Source organism: Psammomys obesus, unplaced genomic scaffold (assembly GCF_907164565.1).
Source record: "Psammomys obesus unplaced genomic scaffold, mPsaObe1.curated_primary_1811, whole genome shotgun sequence".
NCBI classification, from domain to species: Eukaryota; Metazoa; Chordata; class Mammalia; order Rodentia; family Muridae; genus Psammomys; species Psammomys obesus.
Genome location: NW_026585626.1, coordinates 3,093,795 through 3,121,549, shown reverse-complemented (window position 1 = coordinate 3,121,549; position 27,755 = coordinate 3,093,795). Strand labels below are relative to the sequence as shown.

General features: G+C 41.8%; 2 protein-coding genes across 3 annotated transcripts in view; one reads left to right on the top strand and one right to left on the bottom strand.

Annotated features, from left to right (window-relative positions):
- Positions 1-27,755, bottom strand: part of Rcan2 (regulator of calcineurin 2) — a 204,764-nt gene that overhangs the window by 81,620 nt on the left and 95,389 nt on the right. The gene's annotated exons all lie outside the window — the stretch shown is intronic.
- Positions 6,194-15,946, top strand: LOC129682262 (60S ribosomal protein L27-like). The gene is made up of 2 exons (XM_055614529.1): positions 6,194-6,603; positions 15,775-15,946. The coding sequence occupies exons 1-2, from the start codon at positions 6,194-6,196 to the stop codon at positions 15,944-15,946; spliced, it is 582 nt and encodes a 193-aa protein (XP_055470504.1).

Below are 27,755 nucleotides of genomic sequence, written 5' to 3'. Positions count from 1 at the left end.
GTGTGTGTGTGTGTGTGTGTGTGTGTGTGTGTGTGTGTGTGTGTGTGTGCTCGAATGTGATTACATGTTGTCCAGGCACTGTGGGAAATATGGAATCATATATTCATAGAACTCCAAAAACACTTTCTGAGGATGACTGTGTGAAATATTCTGTGCCAGGTGTTCTTAAAGATTAAAAAACAAAAACAGTGAGAACAATTTCCCTCATCATCTAGGGGCTTGAAATACGACAGAGAGATGTTTATGCAAAGCAGTGGTGATGATGGCAAAGTGGTCCAAGAAGCACTGTGAGAGCACTGGAGGGAGCAGAATGACGCTGAATGTTAGTCAGATGTAGGCCACGATGGAAATGGGCACCAAGAACTAAGATCAGGCCTCCCCGCTAACCTTGACGTACTGACAGGACGTTGGCAGACTGGGAGGTGAGGTGGCTTATCTCCCCAGCTAAGATACAGCTGACTAGAAATATCCACGGAAAAAGGAAAGGGAAAGACATTTTTCCTAAGTCTCACGGAAAGTTAAATTTGAAGTAAGTCGGGGTGTAGAGCCTGACGCTGCAGAACCTTAAGGGCTCCTTAGTTTACCTGGTCAACTGTGGAATGTGCAGGTGTTTGAATAAGTATAGCCCCCACACTATTAGTGAGCAGGGAGTGGAACTGTTTGAAAGGACTGGAAGAATCAGCTTTGCTGGAGGAAGTGGGGCCTTGCTAGAGGAACTGTGTCACTGGAGGTGAGGTTTCAAAAACCCGAGCTGGTCTCTCTTTCTCTCTCCCCTCTCTCTTAGCCTACACATCAGAACGTAGCTCTCATCTACTGCTCCAATGCCATGTGTATTTCCTGCAATGATAATAATGGACTGAAACTCTAAAACTGAGAGCAAGTCCCCAAGTAAATGCTTTTTTTTTTTTTTTTTTTTTTTTTTTTCTAAGAGTTGCTTTGGCCATAATGCCTCTTCACAGCAATAGAATAGTGACTATGATGCAGTGCTAGGCAAAATTACTAAGAAAGTCAAAGAGGTCTGCAGATATATAAATACAACTAAAATGAAAGGTAGATCCAAAAAGAAGATTGGCTTTGAATACCATTGGCATCCACATAAGAGGCTGAATAAAGGTGTATTTTTTTTTCAGATCTCATGGCATAGAGTTTACCTTTATTATTGCATAGCTGCGAGGATAAGGAGATGGCTCAGTGGGTAAAGAGTTGACAGCACAAGTTTGAAGACCTGAAGTCAGAGCCCCAGCCCCCACATAAAATCCAAGTGCCATAGTGTGCATCTGTAACCCAGATGCTGGAAGGCCATGGCAGGTGGATCCCAGAGGCCACACTAATGCAAATGGCCATCTCCAGGTTCAATGGGAGGCTGTCCCCAAAAGTAAGGTGGTAAATGATAAAAGAAGACATCCATATCAACCTCTGGCATCCAGGTGTTCACACATAACACACACACACACACACACACACACACACACACACACCTCTGGCATCTATGTGTTCATACATTAACACACATGCTAAATTTTAAAATAAAATTAAAAAAATCATAGCAATAGCAGCATGCAGGTAAATGTGTAAAAGTTCTCTATAAAAAATTCTGATTTGTAGGGTTTCTACTTTCTGTTGTGTATGATTTCCAGGGTCTCAATAAATGCCTGACCTTTGAGAGATACCCTAACAAATATGTAAAAATATGGGTAGTTAAACACCTGTATGAGTGCTGAGAAGTGAACAGAATAACGTGGCAGAGTTGAGGTGCCCCCTGAACTAGGGATCCCAGGGACAGCTTTTCAGAAGAATGAGCATGTTCGCATGCAAACCTGGACTTCTTCCAACCCCTGGCAGCTGAGCCAGGACACAGCTCTGCTCAGGAGTGTTCTTTCCAGCCGAAGCTGCCAGAACCTTCTGGAATTCGTCCAAACCACCGTTCTTCCAATATCCATAGGGAGAAGCAGGACACAGCATGACATAGGCGTCTTGGAAAGCACTCTTCTCTGTAGCCTCTGTCCAGGTGGTTTCATGAATGGAGAGACAGCTGAGGTGACAAGCTCACTGCCACTGGGCAAGAAGAATGTGCACCTTCAATCCAGAGGTGGCCTTGGAAGCGGCTGTCACATCTGTTTTGTTCATGAGCACAGAACTTTCCATTAACACTGCGGTTTATAAAAAGGTGAGCTTCCTTTCTGTGTCCTCTTGGACTCCTAAAGTTTCTTGTTAATAGGGAGAGTTTCAAGTCTGTTTGGAAGTAGAAAGAACACAACAGCAAGGCTCCATGTTCTCACTGCCCAGGTGCAAGAATAATTAACTATGGTTTGGTCTTGCATCCACTGCTCTGGGTGGTATCCCTGGAGCATCACTTGAGGACTTGTTTGGCAAGGTGGACTCTTGGTGGCCTCCAGCACTGACTCAGACACTTATTTGTACTTTCATCTGCCCTGAAGGTTAGGTTTAAGTAAACTTTGATCTAAGAGCCTAGCTTCTGGATCTACCCACTTCGGCAGTCCAATTGTCTCAAAACAGATGCCTGATATATCATTTCAGCCATAAATATTTCCATAGCCTACATCTCTACAGGGGCGTCTTTTGCAAGCACAGTGTCTATCATTATACCTTCCAAAAGAAAAGGAAAAAATGTCCTTGGTGTCCCCAACAGTAGTCCTTAGTAACAGTTCTCCAATTGTACAATTCTCTAACCTCTCCCCTCTTCCCCTCTTTGCTCTCTTCCTTTCCATCTTTCCCTTTCCTTTACTCTCCTCTCCTTCCTCTCTTCCTCCCCTTCCTCCTCACCCACCTTCTCCTCCTGCTGCTGTTTCCTCTCCTTTTCTTGCGTTGTAACTCTTTGCTTATTTAAACCGGATCTAAGTTATTGTGTCTCTCATGCCTCTTTTAGCCACACTGCCTACGGTTTTCTTCCATCCCTCTTTTTTCCCCTCTTTTTTTTTCTTTGCAGTGTGTTGTGTTGCTGGTAAAGGCGTGGTTTGTAATTTAGAATTCCCTCCATCGGGATTCTATTGATGAGCTATACACACTGCCACATGGTGGTGAGTTTCTCCATTCCCTGCAGGTTCTGTGTGTTAGACCCTGAGCTGTAAGAAACTCATTTGGGGAAGTCTCTTCATAAACCTTGCTGCAATCAGCAGGGGCTCACTGCTGGCTGGATCTCTTTGTAATGTCAGTGGCCTTCAATTTCAGTGCTTAGACCTGCTCATGTACTAGCTGGATTTCTTTTCATGTATTCCGTGGTCTGCTCTCCTACTATACTCCAAAGATCATGGATAGTGCTTTAACGATATATAAACTAGTGGATTAGACACTTTCAGTGGCTTCTACTCCACTGCAGTTTGATCTTACTGGTGTGCATACAGCCCAACTCTGTCTAATGAGGTTGGCTCCAGAGTCCTTCTGACAGATGCCAGCAGTCTTTGAGGGAGTAACTCGCCTTCTGCTATGACACGATGTTCCAGTCTCATCTTGTTCATTTCCTGTCCCAGATAAGGGAGTCAGACATTTCCCCCAAGGAGTCCTGGTTCCATTTACTAAGTACTTCAAAATATTTTAAGATCACAATCAGTATGCTTTAAGATGTTCATTGTACTGTGCTGGACATTCTTTATGAGCTTTTCCACTGGGCAGAGCTAGGAAATACCTAAATATATTTTGAAGTTGTGTGATGACATATGAGCTTAGACTTAAAATCCCAACTTCAATATAGGACGCTCGTGCTGAAATCTGTCTATATCTATGCTCCCTTCCTTCTCCATCAAGTATCACGGCCTAACAGACAACATAGTTAGTCAGCAGCAGTAGTTCATGCTGGTGTGCCTAGTCAGCAGCCTCAGAATGATAGGATAAGTGTGACCAGGAAGTATTTAATTTTTTTTGTACTTCTTTTTATCTTTAGGGTGTATCCCATAACAGATATACAGATTATCATGTTTCGTTGTCAGTTGGAATCAAGCCTTTCTCAAAACAAGCAGATGCCAAGTTTGGTTTATTAATTTTATTTCATTTCTTGTTCCTAGAGATTGCTTTTCTTTTTAAATTCCTTTTTCTTTATATTTATATATATATATTCTTTAACTATATATTTATATTCATATAAATATATACATATTAATATATATTCTTTATGTATGTATGTATATATATATACATATATGTATATATATACATTCTTTATATATATATAGTACTCCTTCCATGCCTCAAAAATATGAACTAAGGGGCTGAAAAGGTGGAGATGGGGTACCTTGAGGGCTTGCTGATCAGCCAGCCTTGATGAATCATAAGAAGGGCAGGAGAAGAGAATTTCATCTTTGAATGTGGGCTTTTCGTTTTAACTCTAACTGCAGAACATCCATGATGTAGAACAAGATGAAGCGTATATCAAAACAGGGACTAAGAGGACAAAAGGAGGGAGGATAGGTGAAGAGGGTGGGAGGGACCCGGGGAGAGGATGGAGGAGACTATGATTGGGATGTAAAGTAAATACATAAATTAAAAATAAAGTTTTAAAAATCCTTAAAAAAAAAGAAGGAAAAGGAACCCGAGAAATTTAGGAAAGCAAAAAAGGGGCTCAAAGTCTCCGGTTTGTTTTTAATAATTAAAGTTTTTTATAATTATATCACAGGATCTTGTCAAGCTTATAATTGTACTGTGTTTTAAGGACATTCTACCTAGAATGAAAGGTAAAGATGTCACACTATTTTCTATTTGATCACTCCAGGATCATCTTAAGAAGAAACATATTAAAAGCTAGTCCCATATCCTCATTCATTTCAAAGCAATACTTTATCTAGGCCAGTTATAAGGCAGGAAAAAAAGATGTGTAGACAATATGAAGAAAGATAACATGCATAATTGAGGTTATAAAAGTGAAAAAGAACAGTTCTGAAATAACTGAAGACATGATGGCCATGTTGTCCTTCAAACTAATTGAAGCCACTAAGGTCCCAGAAAACAATTTCCAGATATATCATGAACTCTTAAAACTCTAAATCAAAGTGAGGCTAGCAGAAGCAGGAAGAGAAAAAGGCATTAAAAAAATCGAACAATTACCAGAACAATGACTGCTATCAGAAACAATGGCAGCCAGAACATGATAGAACAACATATTTAAAATTAAAAAGTGCAAAATGGTTAAATTATCAACCTGCATTTCTACTTACAGTAAAAGAAAGGACTTTCAGATATGAAAGCAAAACCTTAATAGACAAAATGAATGTCTAATTCCATGCATAGGAAATGACCCTAACGGTAGAGCAATAGTTGCCTTGAACTATGTGTCTAAGTAAGTTTCTGCCAAAAAGCAAGAGGGAAAAGTTGGGGGAGGTGCTGGAGTAAGTTTTTTGAAGATAGCTGTATGACTCCACACAGTGATTAGTGTTCACTAAAGGGTATTCTTAAGAGTAATAGATAAGGTACAAAAGCTAGACCTTGATAAAGTTACTAAGCTATGTAAAGAAAGGACAAAAACTTTTTCAACAATAAAGCAGAGGCCATTTGCCTGTGGGACAGATAAACTCCTGGTAATGCTGGAGAAAAAGTTTTGTAGACTAGGAGCTCAGAGGAAGAAGGAGAAAACAGGCCAATTGTGGAAACTAGGATTAGAAGGAATGTATACAGGGCACTGGAAGGAGCAAATTCGTGTGCAAATAAAAATGCTTTCTTACTATATTCATTTTAACCACACTCAAACTAACAATAATGAAGGTTGGGGGGGTTACCCTATATGGAAGTTAAAATATATAATTAGAACACAAAGATCATAGGTGTGCAAATGATGACTTTCTTACTTCCACAGAGTAACAATGATATTAGTTCAGGTTAAATAATGGTAGGCTAAAGATATGTTCATTATTGCTAGATCAGACCAATCACCAAAAAAGGAGAGAAGGGAGACTCTAATTGACAAAACCATGGAAGGAAACACGTGATACTCCAAACTCCTCCACAAAAAAACAAGGAACAAAAAACAGCTAGTTTGCACAAGAAATGAAAAGAAGAATAAGAATATAGAGAACATGGAACAAACAGAATATCAACCCTAAGATGATTAACTAAATTAAAGAAGCTGATAATTACTTTAAATGTCAGTGGGTGGTAAACATTTAAATTCAAAGTAGAAATTATCAGACTGAATAAATAGAAATAAAATAAAACTCTTCCTGCTGGGTGCTGGCTGCCTGCTGTCGAAATGGGTAAGTTCATGAAACCCAGGAAAGTGGTGCTGGTCCTGGCCGGACGCTACTCCAGATGCAAAGCCGTCATCGTGAAGAATATTGATGATGGCACCTCAGACCGCCCTTACAGCCATGCCCTGGTGGCTGGAATCAACTGCTATCCCCGAAAAGTGACAGCTGCCATGGGCAAGAAGAAAATTGCCAAGAGATCAAAGATCAAGTCCTTTGTGAAAGTTTATAACTATAATCACCCCATGCCCACAAGGTACTCTGTGGACATCCCCTTGGACAAAACTGTTGTCAAAAAGGATGTCTTTAGAGACCCCGCTCTGAAACGCAAGGCCAGGTGGGAGGCCAAGGTCAAATTTGAGGAAAGATACAAGACAGGGAAGAACAAATGGTTTTTCAGAAGCTTCGCTTTTAGGTATATTTTTGTTTCTATCATTAAAAACAAAACAAAACAAAACAAAACAAAAACCTCTTCCCTTAAAAGGATAGATATCTCACTCAGGATGATCTTTTCTAGTTCCATCCATTTGCCTACAAATTTCGTGATTTTCTTGTTTTTAATAGCTATGTAGTATTCAATCATGTAAATGTACCACAATTTCCTCATCCATTCTTCTGTTGAGGGATATCTATGTTGTTTTCAGATTCTGGCTATTACAAATAATGCTGCTATGGAACATAGTTGAGCAAAATGTTCTTATTGTATGGTGGAGCATCTTCTGGGTATATGCCAGGAGTGTAGAGCGGGTCTTGGGGTAGTGCTATTCCCAGTTTTCTGAGAAAGTGACAGGGTGATTTCCAAAGTGATTATACAAGTTTGCAGTCCCCTCTCCCAGCAATGGAGTAGGGTTCTTCTTTCTCCACATTATCACCAGCCTGTGCTGTCACTTGAGTCTTTGATCTTAGCTGTTCTAATGGGTGTAAGATGGATTCTGAAGATCATTTTGATTTGCATTTCCCTGATGACTAAGGACATTAAACATTTTAAAGTGTTTCTCCACCATTCAATATTCCTCAGTTGAGAATTCTCTGTTTAGCTCTGTACCCCATTTTAATTGGATTGTTTGGTTTGTTGGTGTTTAATTTCTCGAGTTCTTTATGCATTTTGGATATTAGCCCTTTGTCAGATGCAGGGTTGAGACATCCATGGAAAATACTCACTTTTAAGCAGATATTTGCCATATAATACAGGATAACCATACTAAAATCCACAGATCTAAAGAAGCTAAATAACCAGGAGGGTCATAGGGAGGATGCTTAATTCTCATTTAGATGTGCAAATAGAATAGACACTGGAAGTGGTTGAAGAGAGAGAATAGGATAGGAGCCTATAGTAGGTGTCTTCTGAAAAAGATCCACCCAGTAGGGGGTCAAAGCAGAAGCTGAGACTCACAGCCAGACTTTGAGCAGATTGCAGGGAGTCTTATGGAACAGCTGGGGGATAGGAGTGGACAGGAACGCCACAAGGAAACCAACAAAGCCAAAACATCTGAGTCCAGGGGGCCCTGCAGAGACTGATACATCAACCAAAGACCATGCATGGAGAAGACCTAGATCCCCTGCTTAGATGTAGCCCATAGATAGCTCAGTATCCATGTGGGTTTCCTAGTAAAGAGAACAGAGGTTATCTCTGGCATAAACTCTGTTGCTTGCTCTTTGAATACCTCCCTCTGGTGCCAGACCACAGAGAAAGAGGATCTAGACAGTCCTGATAAGACTTGATAGGCTAGGATCAGATGGTAAGGGAAGAGGGCTTCCTCTTTCTGTGTTCTAGGGGAGGGGGAATAGGGAGGAAAAGAAAGGGAAGGTGGGACTGAGAGGGGTGATGAGGGAGGGGATTACAATCAGAACATAAAACGAATAAATTATTTTTTAAAATATAGATATCTGTAATCTACAGACCCAGACTAAAAAGAGAACAGTGAACATATGCAATTAGGAGTGTCTGTATTGATATCACTGGAGGTAGATAAAGAGACGTGATTAGGAAAAAAGAATACACATCTCAGTTTTACAGATCTCAATTTTACAATCAGTAAAAAAAAAAAAAAAAAAAAAAAAATTATAACTGTTGATGTGAATGCACCCACTGATGAAATCTCCAAGTCCAAAAAGTAGGCTATAACAAAATAAAAGAGAAAAAAAAGCTTTGTGCTTGTGCTTACAGTAAGATGTTTTAATGCCTGCTCCATGTTACTAGAAAATATGTCAGCAAAGACAAAAGAAGATGTAAACAGCTCTACCAGTAAACTAAGCTCATTGATATTCATAGAATCATCCAACAGCTTAAGAACATAAACGATTTCCACGCACACACAAAATGCCCCCTGCTGTGTTTGGAATGAAAAATATCCCCCAGAGGTTCATGTGTTGAACACTTGGTCTCCAGTTGGTGGTGCTGTTTGGGGAGGTTATGGAAAATTTAGGAGGTAGAGCCTTGAAAGGGAAAGTACAGCACTCGGGGCGGGCTTTGAGGTTTTATAGCCTTGCCCCACTTCCTGTTCTCTCCCTCTACTTCCTGTGTTTTCTCTTTCTTCCTGACTGCCAACCCAGCCTTATGCTTTTGCTGCCATGCCTTCCCTACAGTGATGGACTCCATCCCCTGTGAAACTGTAAGCTAAAATAAGCCCTTTCTCCCATGTGTTGCTTTTCTTAAGGCATTCTGTCCTGGTAGCAGAAAAGTAAGCAATGTTTAATAATTTTTTATGTGAGAAGGTAAACATTTGCATAACTCCTGACATGAAAAATGTACATGGGATTAAGTTAGAAACCTACAAAATAAAACACTAAGTTACCCCAGGTGCCTGAAATAAAACTATTAATAAAACTATTTGTTCTAAGTCGCCTTTCAGTCAGAGAAGTCTTCTAAAAGAAAATATTTGAAACCAAATGATAATGACATAATTAATCTCAACTAAAGCAGGACTGAAGATGTATTTTATAGCCTTGGGTTCATATCAATAAGAAGAATGCAAAAGTCAATTGGATTGTGCACCAGTACCAACTCATTCAGATGACAGAGAAAAGGGAAATATTTCATTATTTGCTTTACAAGGATAGCATAATAAGAATGCCAAAATTTAGTAAAGTCATTTCCAAAATCTTTCTGTGGAGATGACATCTGTAGAAACATCTTCACACAAATTAATAACAACCTAAGTATTTCTGTTCAATAACATAATAATAAAATATCTCTAACAGTTTCAATTTAACAAGTACTGAAGACTAATTAAATAATCATTTTAATGGGTTGAATCACTATGCATCTTCTGTAAGTATGTTCTCAAAGGAATTAATGCTTTAGAGGAAAACCTAAGTTATATGAGATATGCATACATTTATGTCTCGTTGTTGTAAGAACACACATATGTAGATGAAGCCTGGAAGGAAATGAGTCAGTATATTAACAATGCTTAAGCCCAGATTGAAGGACTCACCACCAATTTTGGTTTCCCTTTTTATTTCATGTTATTTCCTTAATCCTCATGCCATATAAACAGACCACTATAATTATAAGGAGAGAATAAAACTTTAATCAGTTATTTAAAAGAAAATTTTGGTGATACACCTTATGTAATTCACATGATAGTATTTCTCTGAGAATCTCTGAAATGAATGAGTCTACACCTCTATTTTCTATTGGGAAAACTGAGTTCCTCCCAACTTGGGTGGACACTCATAACTGGCACATCGGGTGACACAGCAATGACTGAATTAAGTCGACATTTTCGTCATCTTCTTCCCCACAATTTTCTTCTTCCTGAGGTCATGCCATGCAGAGCACTTCATCATATCGAGCATATGGAAACTCCTCAGATTTCCTCAATTATCTTAATCCCGAGAGCTCAAAAAACTTATTCTGTCTTAGTCTATTGTACTAGTTTGCTTTCTGTTGTGGTGATAAAACACCACAACTAAAGCCAACTTGGGAAGAAAGGAGTTGTCTTGCTTATGCCTTATAGCCTATCTCTGAGGGAAGCCAGGGCATGGACTCAAGGTAGGATACTGGAACTGAAGTGACCATGGGAAAAGTTTGTGTATTAGCTTGCTTCCACAGCTAACTCTGCTTTCTTCCTTTTTTTTATTAAATTTTTATTTTTTATATTAATTATAATTTATTCACTTTTATCCCAGCTGTAGCTCCCTCTCTCATTCCCTCCCAATCCCACCATCTCTCTCTCTCATTTCCTCCCATGCCCCTCTCCAAGTCCACTGATAGGGGAGGTCCTCCTCCCCTTCTATCTGACCCTAGATTAGCAGGTCTCATCAGGACTGGCTGCATTGTCCTCCTCTGTGGCCTGGCAAGGCTGCCCCCCCCTTCAGGGGGAGGTGATCAAAGAGCCATACACTGAGTTCATGTCAGAGACAGTCCTTCTTCCCATTTCTAGGGAGCCCTCTTGGATACTGAGCTGCCATGGGCTATATCTGAGCAGGGGTTCTAGGTTATCTCCATGCATGGTCCTTTGTTGGAGTATCAGTCTCAGAAAAGATCCCTGTGCCCAGATTTTTTTGCTTTTGTTGCTCTCCTTGTGGACCTCCTGTCCTCTCCAGGTCTTACTATCTCCCCCTTCTTTCATAGGATTCCCTGCACTCTTCCCAAACTTTGTTTATGAGTCTCAGCATCTGCTTTGATACACTGCTCAGTAGTCTTTCAGAGCCCTCTGTGATAGGCTCCTGTCCTGTTCCCTGTTTTCTTCCTCTTCTGATGTCCATCCTGTTTGTCTTTCTGAGTGAGGACTGATCATCTTACCAAGGGTCCTCCTTCTTGACTAGCTTCCTTAGGTGTACAGATTTTAGTATGTTTATCCTATATTATATGTCTAATATCCATTTATAAATGAGTATATACTGTGTGTGTTTTTCTGGTTCTGGTATACCTCACTCAGGATGATCTTTCCTAGATCCTACCATTTGCCTGCAAATTTCATGATTTCCTTGTTTTATTATATAATCCTGAACCATCTACCTAAGGGTGGTATTACCCACAATGGCTGGGGCCTTCCAAATCAATCATTAATGAAGACTGTGCCCCACAAACATAGCACACAGGCAAAACTGACGGAGGCAAACCCTCCTTGAAGGCTCCCTCTACTCTGTATTAAATTGTCAGAAATAAATCAGTGTGTTCATAAATTCAAATGTAAAACTTTAAAAAATGATGCTTACAAATAAGTATTCCATTAATGATCTCAGTAAAAACATGGATAGATTTTTGTCCCTCATTAAATTTTAATATTTTCCTATGTTCACCACAATATAACAAAGTATTGAAATTTCAGACAGTCAATAAAATTAAAATTACCACCAGCATAGGAAACATGCTTGCTTCACTATCAGAGAATTCCGGCAAAACAAATAAATTAAACAGTCCTCAGAAAATCTGTCCTGTTCTGCTCAGGGGTCATCTCAAACCCAGTATTTGGGCCAGCTCACTCAGAGACATCTGTGTAACAGAGACTTTCTCAGGGAACAAAAGCTGCGTTTCTTTCTTGGCATACTGATGAGTCAATCAAGCCTGTGTGAGAATAAATGAACAGGATGTCTCTCTCACGGAGCACAGTCTGGAGAAGGTGCCTGGGTTAGACACAGGACTCCAGCAGAATGCTAGTGTGCGATTAAAATGAGCAGCCTTTGTTTGAGACTGTCTAGATTTCCAGCCACAGCAATATAGCCAGGAAGCTGGGGTCATGCCCATATCATTTTCTTTCCTATTACGTTTTATCACTTTATTTTTGTGTACACATGAGAGTGTGCGTGTTCCCTGGCAAGAGGGTGAAGGTCAGAGGGCAACATCTTGGGGGATTTTTTTTTCCCTTCTTTCACTATATCTCCAGGGTAGAAAACAGGTTGTCAGGCTTGAAAACACATAGGTTTACCTCCTGAGGCCTTTATACCACTTTCTAGGTTGATGAAATCAAATGACCGTTTTGTGGTATATCTAAGGTAGTGAACTCAAAGTCAGCAGGCAATAAGAGACTGCATTTTAATTCACCAAGTGTTTAATAAAAAGGGGGAACTTTTACTTTTAATAGTGATATTAGTATTTTGAAGCACAGTCTCCATGATTTAATATGATATGCATTTTTTTTAATAGTTAAAATATGAAACAAGAATTTGAGACAGTGGCCAGCCGTTTCTTTGTGAAATAGAAGACATCTTGGAGTGGGGACATTTTTTTTAAACTTTATTTATTTATTTATTTATTTATTTACTTACTTACTTACTTAATCACTTTTCAGCCTGTTCTCAGCCCCTTCTCTCCATTCCTCCCAGTCCCACCCTCTCAGCCCCCTCCCTTATTCTACCCTCTCCTTCTCAGAGAAGGGGAGGCCTTCAAGGGGTACCAACTCACCCCTGTACCTCAAGTCACAGCAGGACTAAGTGCATCCTCTCCCCCTGAGGTCAGACAAAACAGCCCTGCTAGAGGAAAGGCTTCCAAAGGCAGACAGACAGCAGAGTCAGAGACAGCCCCTTCTCCCACTGTTAGGGGACCCACGTGATGACCAAGCTTCACATCTGCCACACATGTATAGAGGATCTAGGTCCAGCCCATACACACTCTTTGGGTTGATGGTTAAGTCTTTGTGAGCCCCCATGGACTGAAGCTAATTTGCTCTGTAGGTCTTCTTGTGGTGTCCTTGACCCTTACCCGTCCCTCAGTTCTTTTTCCTACTCTTCCACAAAACTCCCTGAGCTCATCTATTGTTTATCTATTTCCATCAGCTGCTGGATGAAGCCTCTCAGAAGACAGTTATATGAGGCTCCTGTCTGCAAGCATAGCAGAGTATCTTTAATAGTATCTTTAATAGGGGTTGGCTTTCTCCCACGGGCTGGGTCTCAACGTGGGCCAGTCATTCGTTTGTCGTCCCCTCAATCTCTGCTCCATCTTATCCCTACACTTATTGTAGGCAAGACAAATTTTGCATTGAAGGTTTGGTGGGTGGGTTGGTGTTCCCCTCCCTCCACTGAAAGTCCCACCTGGCTAAAAGACTTTGCCACTTTCGGCTCCACATCCCCCCACGGAGGAAACTCAGCTAGGGTCACCTCAGAATCCCTGGAGCCTCCAGGGCGGAGGCTTTTTATTCTCTAAGCCCATGTGATGCTGGAGCCCCACATTGGTCACCCTTCACATATCCCTAAAACTTTTCCTTGTCATACTGGAGACTGCTTCTGTGGCCCTGGATATTCTGCCAATGAGACTGGGTGTTGGGTCTTTTCCGCTTTCATTTTGTTGTTGTGGTAAAACGCTGTAGCCCAAAGCAACTTGGAAAGAAAAGGGGTTGTTTGGCTTACACTTCCAGGTCACAAACTATCACCGAGGGAGGTCAGAGCAGGAACCCAAGGCAATAACTGAAGCAGAGACCACAGACATGCTGCTTGCGGGTTCACTGGGCTGTTCACGCTCAGCTTGGTTCATATACATCCCGGAACCACATAGCTGAAGATGGTGCCACCCACAGCGGGCTGAGTTCTCTCACATCAATCATTAATCAAGACATTGTCCCACAGACTTGCCTACAGCCCAATATAATGGAAGCATCTTCTACCCATATCCATACTTGATTGCCACCGGTTTGAAGAAGTACATTGCTTAAAAAAAAAAAAGAAAAGAAAAGAAAAGAAAAAGAAAAGTCTTTATTTGCAATAAAAGAAAATTTACATTAGGAAGAAGTTGGTTTTTTTTTTTCTCAAATCAATAATTTTAGAACAAATGTCAAAATTTAGGAGCATTGGTCCACAGATATTATCATGTTTACAGGTTTCAAGGATTTTTGTCGTCCATGATTATGTAGAGTGCTATAGGAGTTGCTAATAAAACAGGGAAAAGGAGCTCCTGGTCTTAGAGGTATGGCATTATGGGAGGAAATATGACGTTGGGGGAAGGTTTTGGGGTTTCAGAAGTTCTATTGGAGCTCTAGTGGCTCCCTCTCTCTTCATGCTGCCTGTGGATCTAGATTTAGAACTTTTTTCTCAGCATGCTATATTTATTAAAATTTATTTACTTTTTATCCCAGCTGTAGCCTCCTCCCTCATTCCCTCCCAATCCCACTCTCCCTCCCTCTTCTCCTCCCATGATCCTCCCCTAGTCCATCAATAGGGCAGGTCCTCCTCCCCCTGCATCTGACCCTTGCTTATCAAGGTCTCATCAGGAGTGGCTGCATTGTCTCCCTCTGTGGTCTGGTAAGGCTGCGCCCCCTCAGGGGGAGGTGATCAAAGAGCCAGACACCGAGTTCATGTCAGAAATAGTCCCTGTTCCCATTACTAGGGAACCCTCTTGGATACTGAACTTCCATGGGCTACATCTGTGCAGGGGTTCTAGCTTATCTCCATGCATGGTCCTTGATTGGAGTATCAGTCTCAGAAAAGACCTCTAGGCCCAGATTTTTTTGGTTTTGTTGCTCTCCTTGTGGAGCTCCTGTTCCCTCCAGGTCTTTCATAAGAGTCCCTGCAATCTGCCCAAATTGTGGTAGATGTACACAATGGAATACTACTCAGCAATTAAAAACAAGGAAATCATGAAATTTATAGGCAAATGGTAGGATCTAGAAAAGATCTGGATACCAGTGAAGTATTCCAGAACCAGAAAGATACACACAGTATATACTCACTTATAAGTGGATATTGGACATATAATATGGGATAATCATACTAAAATCTTTATACCTAAAGAAGCTAATCAAGAATGAGGACCCTGGGTAAGATGATCAATCCTCATTCAGAAAGGTGAACGGAATAGACATTGGAAAAGGGAAAAACAGGGAACAAGACAGGAGCCTACCAGAGAGGGCCTCTGAAAGACTCTACTCATCAGGGTATCAAAGCAGATGCTGAGACTCATAGCCAAACTTTGGGCAGAGTGCAGGAAATCTTATAAAAGAATGGGGAGATAGAAAGACCTGGAGAGGACAGGAGCTCCAAAAAGAAACCAACAGATGTAGAACTTTTAGCTACCTCTCCAGCACCCTATCTGCCTGCATGCCTTTATGCTTCTTGCAATGACAATAATGGGCTAAACCATTGAACTGTAAGCTAGCACAAATTAGATATTTTCCTTAATAAGAGTTATCATGGTCACAGTGTCTCTTCACAGCAACAGAAACCCCAATTAAGACAACCACCTACCACAACATACATTTTCTCATATTTTGACTGATTTTCTATGGTATATGGGGTCCACAAGGATAGAAACATTGAGTCCATTCAGTGTTGAACCCCACAGCATCTGCAGTACTGTATGAAAAATACTTGAGGAATGAATTAATGAATAAAGAAGAGGTAGAAATTGAAGCAGAGAGGCTGCCAAGATGGCTCAGTTGGTAAAGACACTTGCCATCAAGCTTGCTGACCTGAGTTTGATCCCTGAGGCACACATACAAGCAGGTGAAAACCAAGCCCAACTATTAGTTCTCTGGCTACCACTGACGCTCCACTATGCACAAACAATAGATAAGATTTATATATAAAACTTTTAGAAATGAGCAAAATATGTTACGAATCAGCACAAAAGAATACTGCATCTCCATGTGTGTTCCACTTCCAGCTTTCTTTCTTGCTTGATTAACTGATTGGTTGATTGATCTGTCAGGACAATGCTCATTGATTTGTCATTGACAGTGCTCAATGCAGGTGATAAGTCTGGACCAAAGTACCTAGAAAACAGCCTACACCAAAGATGGCTGCTTCTTCATGTGGGAGGCCCAACTGGGTCTGGGGAATTCAAAGCCACCAGCGGCATAGTTGGTGGTGATATAAACTAATCTTTGAGAGTTCCAGGCCAGCCTGGTCTACATAGCATGTTCCAGGGTAGCTAATGATACTCAGTCTCAAAATAAACAGACAGACAAACAGACAAACAAATAAAAAGAAAAAAGCTAGGGGGATGGAAAGATGGCTCAGCAGTTAAGAGCACTGGCTGCTCTTCCAGAAGATTCAGGGTTCAGTTCCCAGCACCCACATGGCAGCCCACAAGCATCTGTAACTCCACTTCCAGGAGGTCCAACACCTTCTTCTGACTTCGGCAGGCACTAAAATGGTACACACACATACATTCAGGCAAGACATCGATATACATAAAAATTTAAATCAACAAAAAGTCAGTTAACCAAAGAGTTGAGAGTCAAACCCGAGGATCCTAGTGGATTTCATTTAACCACATACCACGCCTCAATTTGGAAGAGTATAGGTCTTGAACTAATATGACTCACTTGAAGTAATTTGACCTTCCACAAGTCACTTTCCCAGGTTTTCTACTTCCTGTAGGCAAAGGAAGCATTGAGGTCTGCATTTTCTGAGAGGTGCAAATGAGATAATAAATATAGGTAAAGTGAGAAAAGGGGGGAGGCAACTCTCACAGAAAAACTCAGAACTATTATCAGTGTTGCTAGAGGACCATCCTGGATAGAAACACTACTGGTTACATGCAGAGCCACGCATCCAACACAGGCCCACCTATGTGTGGCCTCTGCATGCTTCTTCTTAAGGTGTTCTCAGCTTTTTGTTTTTTGTTGTGTTTTTTTTTTTTTCAGGGCACAGGATCCTTCCAGCATTTGAGGATCCACAGCCAAAGCTTACTGTTCCATTGCAGATATTTCTCTGTGACACCGAGTTTTACTTCAGCTTTACTGAGGTTTACCTGCCAACCTGTTAAGAGCCTAGGATTCAAATAGAAATGTCTCAAGTCTGGAACTTGACTTTTTATAGCCGACTGATGAAAGTTGCTTTGTCTTGCTTCTCATCTAGCTTCTGCAGTCAGGACTTGAAGGAAGTGTTGCCCTTGTAAGTCTTCAGTATACCAATGTTCTATACTTCAAAAGGCTCTATCACAAGATACACAAGTGAAAAAATGCAATAGCACACATCACCGCACTGGCAAGCCTGGCAAGCTCAGTTCCAGGAGAGTGGCTCAGTGGGACCTGGAATATAAATGCCATGGCTGTTGGTGGCTCTACACACCAATATGGGCCTGCATACAGTCATGCATGGTCCAGGAAGTTGATACTACAGGTTTACTTTGTACTTACTAATTTCTTGACTTTATTTGTATGTGTTCCTTTGACTGAGTGTGTGTGCCTGTGTGCCAGTGCCCTCAGAGGCCAGAAAAGGGTGTCAATTTCCCTGGAGCTGAAGTTATAGGCTTGAGCCGCCAGATGGGGGTGCTGGGAATTAGACTTTCATCCTTTACAAAAGGAGTCAGTGCCCTTAAATGCCAAACCATCTCTCTAGCGTAGACTTTGTTACTCTTTATTAAATAGGGTGAAACGGTGAAGAAAACAAGAAACTGCAAGAAGGCTGATAGTTTTCTGTGGCTCCCAGGAGCCTGGGTTTCTCCTCTTTGTCACCTGGAACTTGGTGTACCTTACATCTATTCTTTGCCTCTTCCTGCTATTCAACGTTTGTCTCTAAGGTCAGATACCCTTGTTTCTGATAAACTGAAAGTCACTGCTTCAGCTGACAAACATTAGTGCCTTTCTCAGAATCTGTCTAGATCACAGCAGCCAGCACAAGGTTTAAATGGAGTGGAAAGGTAGAGATTAACCCAAATATTAAATAAAGCCTTTCTGTTGAAAGAAGGAAGTCGAAGGGAGATCCTCACCCAGAGCTCTGAAATCAGTTACGACAGTCACATCCGTTCACGAGGAAGGTTAGACTTGGCGATTTTTCCAAGATGCTGTTGTCTTAATCATACAGCTGATCTATGCTAATCAGCATGTTCAAAGGACTCCACCCAGGGTGCTGCAGGTTCACCACTAATGAGGTGCAAAAGGATGGATCAATAAAAAAGAATTAACTGTGGTTTATAGCTAAATCTCTGAGAAGGATGCTTTCCCTCCTGGACCCCATCCTGTTCTTTTTTTCCCCTCCCAGGACTAATTTTAGAGGTCTGGGACCAGAGCTGGAAAGTGGCATCTTTAGAATAAGGTATCACTTCATCGTCCCCTTGCCTGGACAATCACAGCTCCTACCATAGGCCTCCAAGGGCACTCACAGGACAAGCTACTTCAGACCAGAGCCTCTCCCCAAAGCATTAGGCATGAAGAATCTTCTCAAAAGTCCTAGTCAAGCGGGCATTATGCCCTGGAACTTTCTGGAAAATGAAAGCTGCCTGAGACACCCAGGCTCCAGGCCAGAAACAAGAAGTTGTGAGGGTAACTCTGGGACACTGAGAGCCTTAGAGAGACCAGAGGAAGAGAGAACGCATTACTGCAAAGGAAGCTGTCAAAAGGGAACTTAGGGAAGTCTCTGAGGACAAGCCGCCTCTGCATCAGCTCCTTTGCCGTATTCTGTGGGTGTATCTGGGGGTGGAGAATTCTGAGGCACCGGGATACGTAAGTATCCAGAAACAGTGGATCTGTCTGACTTATGGGACCGGGTGAGGGCTTGCAGACCCGTAACCCTTAGTCACAGACAGTGTGGCAAAGATGCCTCACCAACATTTCAATGAAAGTTTAGCCCTGAATAAAGAGGTCTCTCCTTCTTTTGTACAGCCAGGGAATGTTCTTATACCTGGATGCAGGCTGGGATGGGGCTTCTTCTGACTGCAAATATCCCTAGATCACCACAGTCAGTATTAGAAAATAGATGCTAGAATGAGAGGTAAGGCCTGTATGTCACTCACACTACGTCTCTGATTAATGCTCACTTCCACAATTTTAGAGAGAAGAACTATGGAGACTTGCTGGGACAGTGCATAATTTCCCAGGTGGCAGAGAAAGGAGCACTGATTTATTTATAGAGGATGCTGGTAGCTAATGTGCATTTTTAGCATTATCAGTGGGTGGGGTGATACACACATACATACACACATACATACACACATATGTACACATACACTTATACACATGCTTACACACACTCACATACAAACACACACATGCACTTACCATGTTATCAGGATTTAACCACTCCACTTTATGTGTATATGACATTTTCAAAATTCATGGTGTTTCCTTTTCATTGCTGACATGGACCTTAATTCAGGGAGCCATAAACCTTTGTTTATTGCCTTGGGCATGGCAGACATCTTCCTGACTTAGGGTGTAAACCAGGACATGTTTTGTGCAATCGTCAACTGTCATTTTCCCGCAATGAAGTTTTCTTTTGAATGTCAGCCACTTTGGTCTCACAACCTCTCATTAAAAGTTTAGGGTGTTTAGGATGTGTGTCTGTGAGAGTGTTTGACACTTGTATAAGACATCTGTGTGGGTTATGTGGGGTGTGTGTATGGGTGTGTGTGTGTGTGTGTGTCTATCGATGTAAATGACTGTGGCTAAAAGGAACTATCCATCTCACTTTGGTTAGAGGTTTTCAAGAACCTTGATGATTTGGTAGACCAGTTGGACCTAATTTGGCTGAGGAGGTGGTTCAGTCAGGAGTTTGCTGCTCAAGCATGGAATCCTTTGGCATCTGCTTACAAAGTGGACAGTGCTGCGCCACCCTGTAAGTAACCCAGCACTGGAAGGGAGAGGGGAGACAGAACCCTGGTTGACATCAGCCAGTCTAGCCTATCAGAGAGCCTCAGGTTCCATGAGAGACCCTGTCTCAAAAAATAAGGTGTGGACGATTGGAGCAATGACTTATGCCCGCCAGCATCATTTCTCTTATGCCAATGCCTTGGCTTTGACATTCATCTGCAGTTACAGCAGTCGTTAGCACTGGGGCAGACTGAGAGGAGGGCCCAAGGGACCTCTTTGTATTGTCTTTATAGTTTCCTGTGGCTCTATAATTATTCTAAGATAAAAGTTTAAAATGTTCAAACCACAGACAATACCCGGTACTAATTAAGTAAGAGTCTCTGTAGGAAGAAATCCAGACTCCATCTCTTTAAAGCTCTCACATTCCCAGGCAACAGTAAAGTGGGGCCAAAGTAAGCTGATGGTCATAGATCTTACTGAACTGGCCACTCTGTGTTCAGTCCCCATCTATAAAGGTTATCGTACTTACAGGAAGAAATGGCTTATCAGTTATGAACCAAAATACTGTGAGTTTTCTAATATTCTTGACAACCTGCAGAGAAATCTCAGAGGAAAGTGTGTATAGGCACCATGCTATAGTAATTTTATCAGTAATTCCTAGATTGTATTTCCACAGACAGCAGATAGCCCTAAAAGTCTCTCTGTGACTACACTGGCAGAGACACTATACATAAAAACTTCAGTACATATCTTTATAAAAACGTACCCACCACTGGGAGACAAAGATAAGGGGATCTCTCCGAGTTTGAATCCAACCTGGTCTACATCAATTCTAGCTCCTTTGAGGATCTATCTCTATCTCTATCACTATCTCTATCTCTATCTCTATCTCTCTCTCTCTCTCCATCTCTATCTATCTATCTATCTATCTATCTATCTATCTATCTATCTATCTATCTATCTATCTATAGAGAGGCCATGATTGCTTTAATAATTTTATTCTATCAGTGTTCACATACATTTGATCTAAGCTTTTGACATTTTTTTTTATTTTATGAATTGAGCCATGATAATATTTTTCTAGACATCTATGTTTAGAAATTAATCCTTATACACTGAATGATTTGGGATGCTCAAAGAACAGAACCTTCAGGAATACGAAGGTGTAAGGGGTGGATGGGAAGCTTAACATACATTACCAATCAGTTGTGGTAGGTATATCCTATTCCTGTGATTACATCCTGTTTAATTCTCAGGAAAATAGGTTGATGGCATCTTACCATGTACAGATGCTAGAGAAAATCTCAATGTGTGCCTAAATTCCCACAGCTAGTGGGAATAAGAGTCAAGGCTTGACTGCTTGTGAGTATGACTCTAAAGCCAGGTGCCTTTCCCTTCATCCCACACAAGTCCTGCCCCTTCCTGCTGTAGAGGAATCTTAATCCAGCAACATGGCTTCTCTGGCAAAGGATCACATCCAAAGACCTTCTAGGTCTATGTGATCCAGCTGAAATACAGACACACACCTTTAATCCCTCTGGCTAAAACACAGACATGCCCTTAATACACACCTTTAATCCCAAACAATGATGTCTCATTGAGGGGCTGGCAAACTGACCAATCAGAGAAAGGTTTGACAGAGTGAGTAAGAGAAAGGATATGCCTAACTCTCACTAGAACAGACAGGAAGCAGAGGCTACCTAAGAGCAGTGCAGGAAGACAGCGGGGAGTTGAGTTGGGTGCAGTTCAGTTGAATGCAGTCATGTAGTTCCATTCAGTATTTGTAGTCAGTGCAGTTCAGTTTGTGGAGTTCAGAAGAGGATTTTCCAAGCAGAGCAATTCAGTCAGAGGCCAACAGAAGGCATTTTGAATCAGTGATCTTGAAAAAGAATTTTAAGCCAGAATAGCTGAGTTGAACCAGCCAGCCAGAATTCAGAAAGAGCTAGAAAGGGTGAGTTTATTCAGCAATAAGTTCCCTGAATAATGCTTATTCAGCATTTCAGTCTTAGAGGCTGAAAATAGGTTTAGCACACAGAAGCTGGAAGCTGAAGCCTTCAAGGTCCAAGCTTGCAGAAGATTAGACTGCATGGAGGGTCGAAGCTTCCAGGTCTAGGCCTAGGGATGGATAAGACAGAGACAGAAAAGCTCTGGGCTCAGCCCAAGCCATGTGTTCATAAAGTTTGAGTATGCCTCCCATTTCATACCCTCATCAGAGGAAATAAAAACATTTACACTGTGCCATCTACTGATGGACAGTGGAAATGGTTAACCTTCCTAGCCTAGAGTGTCTCAGTGCTTGCCGTGGTAAGATTCCCCAGGGAAACTTGTTACAATGCTGTTCTGAGAAGGGGGTCTACGGTTCTGCATTCTCACCTCCCAGGCAGCCCAAATGCACCTGGACTTGACCCAGCTTCCTACACCAAGGTTTCAGGAGATCTGAGTTTAAAGGAAGCCTGATATTAGCTAGAGGAATCAGTAATCTTCCAAAGTAAATCCTCCAAAGAAGATACCATTGGCCTAAGAAATTAGGGAGGGAAGAAGAAGAAGCAAGGCTTACAGGACACACGGGTTACACTGTAAAACGGGTTGGTGATTTACTTGTTGGTAATAGGTTAGTCAGTAGTGCGTGTGTGTGTGTGTGTGTGAGAGAGAGAGAGAGAGAGAGAGAGAGAGAGGGAGAGGGAGGGAGAAGCAGCACAGGTGTCTGTGAATGTCTGACAAAGGCATTATTTCCTCTGAAGCTGGAGTTAAAGTGCTTATGAACTGCCTGACATAGGTGCTGGGTTCTCTGCAAGAACAGCAAGTGCTCTTAACCACTGAGTCATTTTTCCAGCCCAAGTAAACACTTTTCATAACATGCTTTATTCACGAATTAGGTGCTAGTTTTTCTTGGTGTGAAGTAACACTTCGATTCGTGGGTGTTTGGATTAATGGGATTTCCTTGGAGTAAGGGTTGCTAGGAGTCTGTTTGTTACTGCAGAGCCCTGATACCAGAGGGTCTATTGCAGGGATTAGAAAGATTTGGGATATCACTGGCGCCATGAGTGGGGCTTATGTTAATCCCAGGGTCATTTATCTTTAACTGGATTAGGTACTGAGAATTCACATATTTTTATCTGAACTTTTCAAACACCTATCATCAGGGCTGGGAGATTTCAGCTGGGATAAAGTTTTAAGAGACAGAGGGAAAACATCAATAAACAAGACATTTGGATAATAAACCTTTAGTCAAGTTTTGAGAGTTGAAAGCAAGTTCAGGGCATGAATGGACTCTGATGAATTTGTTTTGGACATTGTGTTAGGATAGATTCTGAAATCCAGCATCAGGTGACACCGTGATATAGCAGATCTGTTTGTCCTGAGCTCAGTTTAAGGTTTGTGACTTACATATGTCATGGATATGTACCATGGATGGGTGCCATTAATGGAACTAAAGTGGCTTAAAAGGTTTTATACTTGCACTGGGAAATTTACCTTTTCTTTTTCTGCTCAAGAGAAGTTAATCAAGGCATCATGGGTTCGATTTAGCTATAATAAATGGACCAATTAGGATTTCCTGAAACCTGGGTGTTTCCGCTTCATTATAAACTTAAACAGTGCATCCACTGTAATAAACAGGCATCAGCGTGGGGTCCTCTAAGTACACCCTCAAGGAGACCACACTCATGCATTAATACCAAATCACTATACGGGAGGCTGCTATACCCTCTCTGAAAGCCTTTAGGCTGCTAGCAACCCAGTAATGCCATAGTTCTGGGTATTCAGTTTGGGTTTGGGTATTTTCCTTAGCTGACTGGAATTTGGCTTCCAGCTAAAAAATCCAAGACACTCAAGGTGGGGTACACAGGGACTGGCTAGCTCTTTTTTAAGACCTATCTATCTATCTATCTATCTATCTATCTATCTATCTATCTATCTATGTAATATGAATACAAAAGCAGTCATCTGATACTTTCTCAATGCTCAGAAAAGGCCCCTCACATTGCAATAACGTTTCCGTCATCAGTCTTTTCATAGCAGCTCAGGGCTTTGCCGATTTCTAATAGGACTGTTCATCTGGTTTCATTTATTGAGTATATCTTAGATTATGATTTTACATTCTAAGTGTATGCATACTCTGATTTAGCTCATCATAAAAACTGTAGTATAATATATAATATTTGAGCCATCTGGCATTGCTTTGGTGAGAAATAAACCCACTTTAACCAATTTTCACTGAAATAAACTTCAATATATAATCATATATTCCTTACCAAAGAAGAGGGGCTAAACTATGCTCATGAGAGAAACTAGGATAATAAATAAGAAATGGCAAGAACAAAGAAAATTTTACATGTAAGCCCAAATTTTCCTGACTGGATGAGAACAGCAGAAGCCTCTAGCAGCACACCCCTGAAGCCAGGGGTATAAATAGTAGGTCAGAAGAATTTCTGTATTTAAAGGTGGCATGGGGGGTTTGGGGATTTAGCTCAGTGGTAGAGTGCTTGCCTAGCAAGCACAAGGCCCTAAATACATACATAAATAAATAATAAAAGTGGCATGGTTATCATGGAAGTAATGGAAGTTTAACAGGTATGACTATGCAGTCTGCTTGAAAGATAACTCTTTTAAGGTTGACCTTAGTACGCACACAGAGTAGGCAAAGGAGACTGTAGGAACCTTTCATATTCAAACCACCACAGACTTCTACTGAAAATTTTGGGGCTCACCATGATAGGGTTAAAAATCTGACCACTGAGCTACATCATTAACCTGAAAGTTAACTATTTTTATGCACTCATTCCTATTTCTTTATTTTTGTGTGTATGTGTTGTTTTTTTACGTATGGCATGTATGCAGAAACCCACGGACTCAAGAAGAAGGTGTTGGATCTCCTGGAACTGGGCTAAGAGCCTGCTGCGAGCCACCATGCTGAGCTCAGGTCCCCTGTAAGAGAAGTAATCGCTCCTAACTTCTGAGCCATCTCACCAAACCAAGGGCTAATGAATATTATTAAGTAAAATTGCACTTCTGGTGAATATAAGTATTACAAATAAATATATAAAGTATAAAAATGTAAAGTCTTATGTTATGAATGAAGAAATAAATAACATGTTAAAACCAGGTAAAAAGAAACTGAAAGGACCACGGGCTATCAGAAAGGCTGAAACGGACTGATTTCAAAGCGCGAACTGGCTTTCCCTACTGTAGGACAGAGAATTGAATCTGCACTAGCTTCGAGTCTTAAATAGCTCAAATGCAAGAAAGCTATGAGGATGGGTGGATGTGGGTAATTTGGATGAGGGGGTAACTCAGTGCCTCTGGCTCCTTGTAAAGACCTCCCTTACCTTTTTCGAACTTTTCAAAGCACAGATTTTCCCTGTAACATGTAGACTTGTTGCACAGACTTCTCCACTTCCTGCTAGTTACAGTTAGCCTTTATAGAGAACTAAGTAAGGGGGGGTGGAGAGAGAGAGAGAGAGAGAGAGAGAGAGAGAGCGCTATTGTGTGAAGACAGCTTAGTTTATGCTCCACGGGCTGCATTTGCCTTTTTGACTTACTGAGATGGTAAATCAGAACTCACAGCCAGGATGGCTCCTCCAACATCACAGAGAGGGGCAGGGGAAGCTTTTGGAAGAAAACCTGGTGTTTGAAGTTAGTATACAAATACTCTTCTCTTTATGATGGTTGAACTGGGCCATGTTCAACTTTGTCACAGTATGGAGCCAGTATATTTTTAGAAGTCTGTTGATTATGAAATGGACCCCTTGGACTCACGTATTTGAACGTGCCCAACTATTGGTGGTATTTGGAACAGGTATGGATGCTTTAGAAGGTAGAGCCTTACTGGAGGAACTATGTCACAGAAGGAGGAGTTTTGAGGTTTTATAGCTGGGCCTCACTTCTTGTTTGCTCTTCCTACTTCCTGACTGCCAAGCCTACCTCATGCTTCTGCTGTCATGCCTTCCTCACCAGATAGACAGTATCCCCATTGGAGCTATACACCAAAATACGTCCTTTCTTTACAACACTGCTGTTTCTCAGAGTTCTGTTACATCAACAGGTAAATAACTCCTACGAATCTATACTTTGAATAGCCGTATTCCAGGGGTGCTGGATAGTGGGAGCTAACCACAGGCCCCAGCCACCCACCGAATCACAAGGGGAAGCAACAGCCTCCAGTCAGCCACACAGTCACAGGGGAACAACTGGTGCTCTGCTGTGCACGGGGTTGCTAAGGTCTGATGTGAGGTGGGGCAGAGAGCATGTTAAACCATAGTTTGTCAAGCGTCAAGCGCATCTGTGCAGGGTCAGTGAGTTGCATAGTTACCTGGTGCTCCCATACCTCATAGCCTGTGAGCAAATGAGTAACCGAACCTCACACTGTTGGATCTAGGAGCTTATGTAAAACTTGAGGTGCCCGCTCAGCCTCGCTCAGTTTGGTCGAAGACAGTAGAGGTCATCACACAATCTGAACCATTAGCTTCTCGTCCAACTGTGACTACTGTGTCCTCTGAAGATTCCTGCTGCTGGTACCCCTGTGAAGGGTTCCACTACTCAGAGCTTACAAACTGCTGACCCTAACATGGAGGTGTCCATGTTCTCTGGAATCTCTCGCGTACCAAGGTTTCTAGAAGAAATGACCTTTCTTATACCATTCTCTTTCCAACTCACTGTTTGGTCAAACCTGCTTCCTGGCTGTGCTTTGAAGTTACCAGGTCCACTCCATCCTGCTCCCTCTGCCTTGACTGTTCTTGCTCCAGGTACCAGCACGCACTGCACGCTCACCTGTGTCAGTTCACCGAAGCATCTCTCTGAAGCCTACTCTAGCCATCCTTCCTAAGATTGCACCCCCACCTCACTTTAACACACCCTACTTCCTCCGCCTGGTTCATTTTTCCCCCCTGGCATTTATTTTTATAACAGCGATACAAAAACACATATTTATCTTATTTCTTGCCTGACTCCCTGCCCTGCAATGTAATCTGCAAAAAGGCACTTTCTGTCTGCGTTGTTCCCTGCTGCACCCTGTGTGTAATGCCGAGCACACAGCAGGCTCTCTGTGGGCATCTGCTGAGGCTGAGTGAAAATGTGAGGTCCCCCTCAAGTGTGTGTGTGTGTGTGTGTGTGTGTGTGTGTGTGTGTGTGTGTGTGTGTTTGGTGGTACACTCACTAAAAAGGAAGGAAGGAAGGAAGAAAGGAAGGAAGGAAGGAAGGAAGGAAGGAAGGAAGGAAGGAAGGAAGGAAAGAAGGAAGGAAAAGGAAGAAAGAACGAAAGAAAAAGAAGGAAAGAAAAGGAAGAAAATTCCTTCATTGTATGTACCTTCCTCCAAAGAGTTGAGAACTGATTTGCTGGCCCTGAGCTAAGAGTCCTCGCCACATCAGCCAGCCTACACACTCTCCTCCCAGCAGACACCTCTCTGCTTTCCTAGCAAAGACTTCACAACTTGAGCATTTCTCGTGGCTCTTATAAGGAATGTGGCAAAAATGTCTCCTCATGACTTTACTTTGTGGGCTCAAGTTCGACTCTACTTTTAGCTTCATGAGTTTGATGGCAGTTCATTTCTTGCAGGTCATCCTGACTCATAAGACAAATCACATTTAGTTGTCTGATGAGCAATAACTAGTTGAACTCCACTTTAAGGTGTTCCAGACTGGTACTATAAATAAACACCACTGAGGCTCTGTGACTCTCCTGTTGGTGCCTCTCTCTGTTCTGTGCATATGCCAGCGAGATGCTGTGCCTTTCAGTTGAGCTTTTACAAGGACTCTCCCTAAGTGGGTACCATTAGTACCCCCAGTTTGAACAAATACAGTGCAGGGAGGCTTAAATGCTCAGGATTATAGAGCTGGGATGTGTCAGGTCTAGACTACAACTTGGGGGACTGAGGTCAAGACTATGGAGTTGCAGTTGTTATTTTCTAGGACCAAAGCAAGGACTCGGAATGATACAGCCTGACTCCTTTCCCCTGCTTGGGTTGCTGACTCCGGGGACCCTGTTTCCTTTCCTCCTCCCTTTCTCCTCAAATCACAACTTCAAATAAATCACGCTGTTACATACACTGATCTCTGGAGAATTCAAGACACTTCCAAATGGCTCCTGAGGCAGAAGACTTCTGACACATTTCCCGGACACCCTGAAAAGAGGCTGTTTTTCTCAGTGTTCTCCAAATGA

Coding starts and splice junctions, on each gene's coding strand:
- LOC129682262 (XM_055614529.1), top strand. CDS start 6,194: ATGGGTAAGTTCATGAAACCCAGGAAAGTGGTGCTGGTCCTGGCCGGA. Junction 6,604..15,774: donor TTCAGAAGCTTCGCTTTTAG/GTATATTTTTGT, acceptor TTGATCTGTCAG/GACAATGCTCATTGATTTGT.